The sequence below is a fragment of the Arachis stenosperma genome, chromosome 6 (genome assembly GCF_014773155.1).
Source record: "Arachis stenosperma cultivar V10309 chromosome 6, arast.V10309.gnm1.PFL2, whole genome shotgun sequence".
Lineage (NCBI taxonomy): Eukaryota > Viridiplantae > Streptophyta > Magnoliopsida > Fabales > Fabaceae > Arachis > Arachis stenosperma.
In genome coordinates, this window is record NC_080382.1 from 142,362,661 (window position 1) to 142,374,160 (window position 11,500).

Here is an 11,500-nt window from a genome sequence, read left to right on the forward strand (position 1 = left end):
TCCTTTCATCTTACTTTATATTAAACGCTTTACTAGTAAAATTCAGAAAATACATCCTCTCAATTTTTTTTTTAACATGAGAGAATAAAATGTAATTTTTCATAATTAATTTTATAAATAGGATAAAAAATAAATATAAGAAAAAATAATAAAATATAAGATTACACAATTGAAATCATCCAGTTTTTTCTCTATTATAGAGAATTCACTCCCATAAAACTCATCTTGTTAATATAAAGTTATTAGTTGAGAATTGTTAACTAATTTGATATGTTTGATTAAATTATTGAAAAAGTCTAAGGGCCAGCAATTTTATTAAATTCTGGCCTACATGTAACTAGTAAAAAAAAGTAAGATATTAGATGAAATTTTACATCAATCTCACACCATTAAAATCATTATTAATGGCTATTTAATGGTTATAAATTACAAAAATTGGATGAAATTACCAAACATTTTTGCAAAAGTTGCGGGTAATGCTAGGGAGACAAAAAAAAAAAACAGTCAGAAATTGCTTTATTTAACATTTATTAACTGTCGCAACAATTAATGAATGCTAAATAAGGCAAGTCATGACTGTTTTTGGCTGATTTTCTTTGGTTACCAAATATTTTCGCAAAATTGCTAACTTTTTAACACTCTTCTAAATTATTATCTATCAATTTTCAACTAATAATTTTACATGAAAACAAACTGTGTGAGTTTTTACTTTTAAAAAATCATACGAAGATAAGAAAAAATAAATTAAAAATGATAAATATCTAATTTATTATCAACTATTTTTTTATACGGACTGTTTTCATGCAAAAATAAAAGCTAAAATGTAAGTATTCGTTTATTTTATTTAAAAAATTTTGATAGATTTGTAGCCAGGAACCACACTATATTATCGGGAGGTCCAATCCACCATCCTCCACTCACTTCACACACTCCAATGGAATCGTAATCGTAACATAAGAAGAAGAAGAAGAAGAAGAAGAAGAAGAAGCTCAAGACAAATCTCATTTCTTTCATTGTATCGATTGAATCTCTGCATTCATTGATGGAACGTGCAAGGAGGCTCGCAAACCGCGCCATTCTGAAGCGCCTCCTCTCTCAGACAAAACAGCACCGTCGCCACGAGCCTCTCTCCAACTCTTCCTCTTCCTCCCCCGTTCTCTACTCTCCCTCCAGATGCGTCTCCACCGTAACTCCCTCTGTTCTCCGCAACAGAGCATCGTTCCATCATTTCTCTCAACAACAAACTCGCCGAATTTCCGTTACTGCCCTCCAGCCCAGCGACACCTTCCCACGCCGCCACAACTCCGCTACCAAAGAAGAACAGAGCAAGATGGCTCAGTCTTGCGGCTTCGACTCTCTTGATTCCCTCATCGACGCCACCGTTCCCAAATCCATTCGCCTCAACGACTTCGCCTTCTCTAAGTTCGATGCAGGATTGACGGAGGGCCAGATGATTGAGCACATGAAGGATTTGGCGTCGAAGAACAAAGTTTTCAAGTCTTTTATTGGAATGGGATATTACAACACTCATGTGCCACCTGTCATCTTGAGGAACATCATGGAGAACCCTGCTTGGTATACGCAGTACACTCCTTACCAGGCTGAGATTTCGCAGGGCCGTCTCGAGTCATTGCTTAATTTCCAGACCATGATCACTGATCTCACTGGCTTGCCTATGTCCAATGCTTCATTGCTTGATGAAGGTAACTCCGCCAATTCGGTTATTTTACTGTTTTGAAGTTTGTTAGATCTGTTACCGACAGTTAGGAGGGAGTTAGTTAGTTAGTTCATTCATTTTGTTTGTTTTTGCTTCTGAGTCCTGGCACGATGGTACTGTATATGAGGCCACAGATTCTGTTGGTGGATTTGAATCCGGCCTCTTTGCCTTGCAACTCAAGGCTGCTAATACTAGTTACAACTTACAAATGAAGGGTGAGTCTTGCTTTGTGAGGCTATGTAGTTAGTTATGAAGGGGAGTCTTGGATTTGATTGGTAGATTCAAATCTGGCATCTTTATCTTGCTGACTTATTAGGTGAGGGGTGAGAGCCTCTCCGGCCTCTTTGCCTTTTGAGCTAAGGCTGCGAATATCTATGCTCGGTCGATGGGTGTTATTAGTTGGTTATGAATGTAACATGTAATCATGTATGTATAACTCTTTGTTAATTAATTAATTTTTCAATAGGAACTGCTGCTGCTGAAGCAATGTCTATGTGTAACAACATCCAGAAAGGGAAGAAGAAGACTTTTGTTATTGCAAGTAACTGTCATCCTCAAACAATTGATATATGCAAGACAAGGGCTGCTGGTTTTGATCTTGAGGTTGCCACCGTGGATCTTAAGGATATTGATTACTCAAAAGGTGATGTTTGTGGTGTGCTTGTTCAGTACCCCGGGACTGAGGGTGAGATTCTGGACTATGGGGAGTTTATCAAGAAGGCACATGCTCATGGGGTTAAGGTTGTTATGGCCAGTGATCTCTTGGCACTGACTGTGTTGAAGCCTCCTGGTGAGTTGGGGGCAGATATTGTTGTTGGCTCGGCTCAGAGGTTTGGTGTTCCAATGGGTTATGGAGGGCCTCATGCCGCTTTCTTGGCAACATCACAAGAGTACAAGAGGATGATGCCTGGGAGGATTATTGGTGTCAGTGTTGATTCTTCTGGAAAGTCGGCTTTGAGAATGGCGATGCAAACAAGGGAACAGCATATTCGGAGGGACAAGGCTACTAGCAACATTTGCACTGCTCAGGTAACTTTGCTGATTTGGTTCAACCAATTTTAGCTATATAGTTGTCCTGTGTGTAGACTTCAGAACTTATTTAGAAGTTTTAATTTGTAAATTCTAAAGTGTCTATTTCTGTTCCAGTTCAAGTTTGGTTTGGAAGTTCTGTGTTATGAACCACCACCATAGTGTTACACATAAATGATTTAATTATATTTCTAACATGACACACAGATATTGTACGTACTTTTATTTACCATTCAACCTGTATATTATTCAGTTATATATATTCTTTGATATCATATCGTATACAATCTCTTCAAAATGCTTAAATTATTTTAATGAGCGCATATGAATGGTTCTTATAACTATCATAGGCACTGCTTGCAAATATGGCTGCTATGTTTGCTGTATATCATGGACCTGAAGGCCTTAAGACCATTGCTCAACGCGTTCATGGTCTTGCTGGCGTGTTTGCCCTGGGATTGAAGAAACTTGGAGTAGAAGTTCAGGATCTTCCCTTCTTTGACACTGTGAAGGTTAAGGTTCCCAATGCCCACGCAATCGCTGATGCTGCTGTGGAAAGTGAAATAAACTTGCGAGTTGTAGATGGAAAAACTGTAAGTGTTTATTTTTGTTGCAACTCAAATCAATTAATATCATTTGTTTGTCTTTGGATTATTGAGCTTGGTTGCTTTTCAGATAACCGTTGCTTTTGATGAAACAACCTCATTGGAGGATGTTGATACACTTCTCAAAGTCTTTGCTGGTGGCAAGCCAGTAAGTATGATTAATATATAATATGATGTATCCTTTTCATAACTATCAATTGTATCATTAATCTTGAATTATTTAAGTCCCTCTAAAATGTTTGTTCATACACAGGTTTCCTTCACAGCTGCTTCTCTTGCGCCAGAAGTCGAGTCTGCGATTCCTTCTGGATTAACTAGGGACAGCCCTTATCTGACACACCCTATCTTCAACACGTAATCCCTTCATATGGAATCTGAATATAATTCCTCTGGTTACATTTTTAGAAACTTACCTCAACTTTATTTTGTTCTAATAGGTACCACACTGAGCATGAGTTACTCAGGTACATTCATAGGTTACAATCCAAGGATCTCTCATTATGCCACAGCATGATTCCACTTGGATCTTGTACTATGAAGTTGAATGCAACAACTGAGATGATGCCAGTAACATGGCCCAGCTTCACTGATATTCACCCTTTTGCACCAACTGAACAGGCTCAAGGTTATCAGGTAGCTAGTTAGATGTTCAAATGGTTCCTTTTAGATTCTTATAAATGATCTTTGGCCTGAAAATATGGGAGAGAAGGGATTTTTTTATTTTATTTTGTGTCTAAACAATAAAATTTGGTGTCAGGAAATGTTTGACAATTTGGGTGACTTGCTGTGTACCATCACCGGGTTTGACTCCTTCTCTTTGCAACCAAATGCTGGAGCTGCAGGAGAGTATGCTGGGCTGATGGTTATTCGAGCATATCATTTGGTATGATGACTTGGCTCATTTTAAATATGTCTGCTTAACTTTTATGGAAAATATTTGCTATTGGAAAGGATTTTTATCAATTTATGAGTTAATTTATGACTCTTCTGATTTACTTACATTCCAAAGCAGTATTTGACATTTTTATTTAACATTGTACTTGTTCATTTCATCCGATAGTTGATAACCTTCAGTTGTCCTATTGTCTCTTGCTATATATTTATAAGAGATCAATTTTTTGTTTTTTAATGTTGCTTAAATAAATTCCTGCAATGGTTCTTAATTATTTTGGAAATTGGAAACTGCAGGCAAGAGGAGACCACCACCGCAATGTTTGCATTATACCTGTCTCGGCACATGGTACAAATCCTGCCAGTGCTGCCATGTGTGGCATGAAAATTGTATCTGTGGGAACCGATGCCAAGGGTAACATTAACATTGCAGAGTTGAGGAAGGCCGCTGAAACTCACAAGGACAACTTATCAGCTCTTATGGTAAAATTTGCTTTCTATAGATTGATACTTGTATATTCTAGTTATATCAGCAAATTGACATTATTGTCAAACTTTGAGCCTTTTCTATACTAAGTTTGGTTATGATTTGATTGTAGGTAACATATCCCTCAACCCATGGTGTTTATGAAGAGGGTATAGATGAGATTTGCAAGATTATTCATGATAATGGAGGCCAAGTATACATGGATGGTGCCAATATGAATGCACAGGTTTGTTTTTATATGCATATTTTACCTTAATGTACGTTTGTGTAACATGAAACCAGTTTCTCTCCTTTTTTTCTGGTCTATCCAAATTGTGAGTTATGTTAATTCAAAATCTTAACCCCTATAGTGTTCTAAAACTTGACAGTATACAACTTATGTAATTTTAGCCCCGTTCTGAATACAAATTGTTTCTTGAACGCCAAGTCTTGGTTGACACCAGATACCAAGTGGGAAAAAGAATGTATTGTGTAAGAAGATAGATAATCTTGTAATGATGGGTCCTGCATGACTTTTGTGAGTGTGGTGTCTAGTGTCTGAAAAATGGGTTCAAATAACAAGGCTCGTCTACATATCATGTTGATCGAAAAGGAAACAATTTGCGCAGTCGTGCCTAACTTTGAATGATGTTTGTAATGTTTGTGTTTGCAGGTGGGTCTTACAAGCCCTGGTTGGATTGGAGCAGATGTTTGCCATCTCAATCTCCATAAGACATTTTGCATCCCTCATGGAGGAGGTGGCCCTGGTATGGGTCCAATTGGTGTAAAGAAACACTTGGCACCATTTTTACCTTCACACCCTGTGGTAAGCCCTTTTTATTTGGTTATGATGAAATTTTGTGTAATATACATGCATGATTTTAGTTATTTCACTAAAAGCACATGATTTTAACTTTTAATAGAGTCCTTAGTTTTTCTTCCACCAAACTGGATGACATTGTTACTCCTTGTATATGATCTAATAGATATAAAACCCTTTATATGCATCTAAGCAGCTACTTAAAACTATTTATGTACCTCTTCCTAACAGGTCATGATTTTAGAAGAGATGGTTTTTATGAATTATTGAACTGAGATCCTTTTATTTTTTTTTATTTTATGATAAACCATTTTTTTAAGTTGATGTTAATAAAATCTTTGGTCTTCTTTGTATTTAATTATCTGATATCATAATGAAGGTACCCACTGGTGGAATTCCCGCCCCGGAGAACTCTCAACCTCTTGGTACCATCTCTGCTGCACCTTGGGGCTCAGCACTCATATTGCCAATCTCCTACACTTACATTGCCATGATGGGTTCGAAAGGACTCACCGATGCATCAAAGATAGCCATTTTGAATGCGAACTACATGGCGAAACGATTGGAGGTTTGTGCTTTCTTATAGATAATTTGTGCTTCTTTTCCCTATAACTTTTTATTCTTCTTATGAGTTGTTAAAACTTGTTTTCACATATACTTTGATGTATACAGAATCATTACCCTGTTCTTTTCCGTGGAGTCAATGGAACTGTTGCTCATGAATTCATCATTGACTTAAGAGGCTTTAAGGTAGGATCACTTGATAACTTGAAGTTGCTTTTCTCAATTAGCCAGAACTCTTCATGTCTGATTCTCTGTAATGCGATTTCAATTTTAGAACACTGCTGGAATAGAGCCTGAAGATGTTGCAAAGCGCCTCATGGACTATGGCTTCCATGGACCAACAATGTCATGGCCTGTACCTGGCACACTCATGATTGAACCCACTGAAAGTGAAAGCAAGGTAGACCTTTCTGAAAAAACTTCTATTTTTAATTATCTCCACTTTTCCTTGAAGTTTCTTTGTTGTGATGTCTTTTTCTTATATTCATTGCAGGCTGAGTTAGACAGGTTCTGTGATGCTCTTATTTCCATCAGAGAAGAAATTGCTGAGATAGAGAAAGGAAAAGCTGACATTAACAACAATGTGCTCAAGGTAAAAACCTTTTGTTCTCTCGACTCTGATAATATTAATGAGAAGAAAAATACTTCTTTAGATTGCATCTCATATTGGCAAATATCGGGGTAAAATTTCGTTGATAAACTCTGTTTGATTTTACATATGGAGCCTATTCATGAAAATGAATCCCTCATTTTTTACCAACATAGCAAACAAACCCAACATGGGTGGAAATTTTCACGGATGAGTTTCAACTTTCAAGTGAAACACATCAAACTCCTCCATTGAAAATTTTCACCCTTCCCAAACCCATGAAGAGTGATTATTTATACTTGTCTAGATATTATGTTTACAATTTCAACCTAATTCGTGCACTTTTGAGTGATTATCTTAAATATTTTGCAGGGAGCTCCTCATCCACCATCATTGCTCATGGGAGATGCATGGACCAAACCATACTCCAGGGAATATGCAGCCTTCCCAGCTCCCTGGCTCCGCGTCGCAAAGTTCTGGCCTACAACAGGTAACTATACGATTGTTCACTTGTCTCTATTGTAAGATATACTAAGCATCAATGCTACATCATCAAAGAATTGGTCAGAATAATGAAAAAAAAAGGTAGGACAGTTCTATTACTTTTCTAAGGATCAACAAACATGAGTGTTACCCTGCAATAATTTAGTTGTAACTTCACTGCAGGTAACTCTTGTGTGTTCCTTAAGAACATTTAATGCATGCTCTAGAAATATCCATAACCACTCATTTTAATTTCCATAATTTTCTCTCTCTCCAATAGATATAGACTAATGAATTCAAAACTATGGTTGGTTGTTATCAGGGCGTGTTGATAATGTGTATGGCGACCGCAACCTCATCTGCACCCTTCTGCCGGCAGCACAGGTCGCCGAAGAACAAGCTGCTGCAACCGCATAGTCCCTCATTCCTTTCATCAAGCATTTTCATCATTTCTAGTTGTACATAAACTCCTTCTCCTATTTATACAGTCATTGCAGCTGCTGACTTTTGCTTCTGAATATGATAATGATGATAATCCAATGCTCTTAAGTTTCATACAACCACAACACATATCTGCTCTTTCCCCTCTCCATCTTAATAAAATAGAGGGAAAGTTCACCCAAAAAAAAAAGGAAAAAATTTAGAATATTGGTCAGGTAGTAGAATTAAGTGCTATTAAAGTTACATATTCGTATGCATGTAAAATCAGTAAATCATACGTTTGAATAAACTCATTAGTCTCAGCTAGTGTATTAATAGGCATCAATGTGCATATGAATCCGCTTTTTATTTATTAACTATGTATAACAATAATAAATATGAGATTAGTTAAGATGACAAGTACTTTATGCTTTATGTTTAACTATTTATCATCCCTTCCAATTTTTCGTTATATACTGTAGAGTGTAGAATACCTACATGAAGCAAGGTGGAGATCCATTTTGACTGTAAGGTGAAAATCAGTATTAGATGGAAGGATAAATAAGCCTTGAAATTTTACCTATCAATATTTCTTTTGTATTACAAAAACATAAATACTTTCAGCAACTATTCAAAACACGTAATTTTATCTAAAGAAAAGAAAAAGTTGAGATAATATAATGGAATTTAAAAGCATGCTAAATTGCTAATTGAAGTTCAAATTAGTAATTTGATTTGTACATTATAATCCTAAATTTTACTGTTTCAAGTTGATAAAACATCTTGAGTAATAGAACAAATAAATCTGCGAAGTGTTTTGTCATGAATTTATAGGTCTTTAGATTAAAAATAAATACTAAGTAAATTTTCGAAAAGATTTTGTGCAAGTCTTATTGGTTTTTGAAGGGGAAAAAATTATCAAGTAAGTCTTGAAGAATTATAGAATTTACAGGTTCTTGAAAAAATATGAATGTTAAACACTTTATCTTTGTTAATTTTTCATCGGGTAAAGTATATTTTTTATCTTTAAAATTTGATAAAAATTTTAAAAATACCTTTAAGTTTTATTTTGTTTTAATTTTGTCTCATAAATTTTTTATGTGCATCAAATATACTCTCAACGGCTAAATTTTTAAAAAATTTAAAATCAATCTAACAATAATGCATAAAAATTATACTTAATTTGCTTATATTGAAGGTTATTCTTATGAAATTGTTGTTAAATTGATCTTAAATTTTTTGAAAAATTAGCCATCAATGATATATTTGATGCAAATCAACAAATTTTGGAACAAAATTAAAACAAAATAAAACTTATGAGTACTTTTAAAATTTTTATCAAACTTCAAAAAAAAAAATACTTTATCCTTTTTCATCTCCATTAACATATAAGTTTATCATTACAAATTTTGGTGATTTAGTACCTTTTTCTCACAAAATCTTTTTAAAGACTTGTTCATACTCTCTATATATATAACCAATAACCTACTTATAGGATTATTTAGAGATTTTTCTACCATATTAAGTACAAACCATGTTAGGCAAATTCTAATATGAAACCATTATAGTAAAACATGAAACACGCAATAGTGTATGACGAAGTTGGGTTACCAACTCATAATTTATTTTCTTCAGGTTATTCTCGCTGGTAATCAAATCTTCACCAATAATTTTAATATTATTTTTATAAAAATTAATTTATTTTTAAAATAAATAAATATGTAAATGAATGAAAATTAATTTATTTTTAAAATAAATAAATATGTAAATGAATGAACCCTATTCAATTTTGGCTTTGGTATGTCTGTTAATAGAATATTTGGACTTAATTGAAATGTAATTAAAAAAAAAAACTTCAAAAAAAACGTTATTTGGTTGTTTTGTCTCCCTTAAACATGTCGTTTTAATTTTTTCACCCTAAAAAAAGATAAAAAATCAAATAAGAAATTCAACCAACCCTTAACTGATACATGATGATACAGCAGTGTTATCCCATCCTCTCAAACCCTAGCAGCCACCTTCATCCCATTCCTCTCCATTGACCAGAAGTTGTTGTAGCCGGCTAGCATCGTCACAGTCGCTGTCGCTCACCAAGCGTCACTGTCATTCACCTCGTTGCTGTCCTTCACCGAGTTCACGTCGCTCCCACTTTTTTTTGCCGTCGCTCACGTCGTCGGCTCACCTCTCCGGTCTCCGACCTCTGCTTACCTCGCCGTCCCTCACCTTTTTTCGTCTCTCTGGGTAAGCACTTTGCAGCTCCTCGCTCACTATTTACTGCTGTAGTGCTTCTTCAATTATTTTACAAGTTATTTTTTAATATATTAAAATTATTCGATTAGACACGATTAAATAATAATAAAAGTTACACATTTTCAAAATAAAAATAAAATTTTTTATGTTAGCCACGGCAAGAGACATCCAAATAGTGCCTGTGTTTGCTCTTCTTTTTTGTTGGTTCATCGTCACTCCAATGTGAATTCTTCTGGTTGCTTAGTTTTTCTTTTTCAATGGTTTGTCTCACGTTTCATATTCTGTCATTTTTGTTCTCTATTTCTATTTCTTTTCCAATTTTTGTAAGAAATTTCTTTTTTTACTTTGTTAAAGTGTGGATGTTTGAGCAATTATACAAAATGGGATACTAAGAAAAACAAATAAAATAGAATTAGAAATCAAATCTATTTTAGTCTGATTTGTATATAATTTTAATATGAAAATTGAAATTACATTAGAATTGAAATCAGTATTATTTTTTATACCAAAATATGAAATAGAATTCCAATTCTATAGAAAATTTTATTTTAAGGATTAATCAATGCAAAACACATTATTCTAAAGATTGGTAGGAAAAAAATTAGATAAAGATTAAAAAATATTAATTTATGTCACAAACATCTAAAAAATGAAAATAGTATTAATATATATACAAACATATATAGAATGTAAACAAATAAAAAAATATTTTTTATAAACAAATTAATTGCATAAAATAAAATAAAATTGATAAGACATCGTATTTGTATGACATAGTTGTTGAAATAATAAATAAAAATGACATTATTTCATCATAAAAATATGTATTTTTTAAACTAAGATATAAATTTATATATCGTACCAATTGATTGAATACAAAAATATCCTTAATCACCTACAAAATTCAATCCAATGTAACATCAATCGATTGAATTTTGAGAAAACTCATTCTACCGCACAATTCAATTTTACCATGTCAATAGATTGAATAAGAAAATACTTTTATAAAAGAAATGTTAATTTGTATTGTCAAAATATTTACCAATGTCACAATTGATGAAAAATTTATTTTGTTATTGTTTTTGTTTCTAATTGTTAATAAATATGATAGCTAAATAATAAAATAATAATTTATAAAATAAAAAAAATAAATTTAAAAATTAAATAATATATAAAAAATTAAATTATAATTAAAATTAAATAAAAACTATTTAATAATTATTAAAAAAATTTTAAAAATATATTTTATTATTAAATCATTTAATAATCCAAACACTATAGGACCGCAGAATCTTATGCTCTTTTTGCCATAATCTTATGCCTCTTTTCATATTAACTACAAACTATGTCCGGCAAATTCAAATATGAAACCATTCTAGCAAAACATGAAACACACAATCGTGTATGACCAAGTTGGGTTACCAATTCCTAAACATTTTCTTCAGGCTATTTTCCGCTGCTAATCACATCTTCACCAATAATCCACTATTATTTTTGTAAAAACGAATTTATTTTAATCAAGTTGGTTAATCTAATGGTTAGCTTACTAATCTGTTAAGTGTGATTTATTTTTAAAATAAATAAATACGTAAATGAATGAATTCTATTCAATTTTGGCCACTTTTAGTATGTCTGTTAATATAATATTTGGGGTTAATTGAAATGC

At 33.3% G+C, this 11,500-nt stretch overlaps 1 protein-coding gene across 1 annotated transcript; it reads left to right on the forward strand.

Annotated features, from left to right (window-relative positions):
* The first annotated feature begins 873 nt into the window (after positions 1 to 873).
* On the forward strand, positions 874 to 8,019 carry LOC130932486 (glycine dehydrogenase (decarboxylating), mitochondrial). The gene is made up of 16 exons (XM_057861816.1): positions 874 to 1,703; positions 2,184 to 2,746; positions 3,097 to 3,339; positions 3,422 to 3,499; positions 3,605 to 3,705; positions 3,789 to 3,984; positions 4,109 to 4,234; positions 4,540 to 4,725; positions 4,842 to 4,955; positions 5,382 to 5,534; positions 5,908 to 6,096; positions 6,201 to 6,278; positions 6,367 to 6,492; positions 6,586 to 6,684; positions 7,054 to 7,171; positions 7,487 to 8,019. The coding sequence occupies exons 1-16, from the start codon at positions 1,043 to 1,045 to the stop codon at positions 7,579 to 7,581; spliced, it is 3,126 nt and encodes a 1,041-aa protein (XP_057717799.1). The 5' UTR covers positions 874 to 1,042; the 3' UTR covers positions 7,582 to 8,019.
* Positions 8,020 to 11,500: the final 3,481 nt, after the last annotated feature.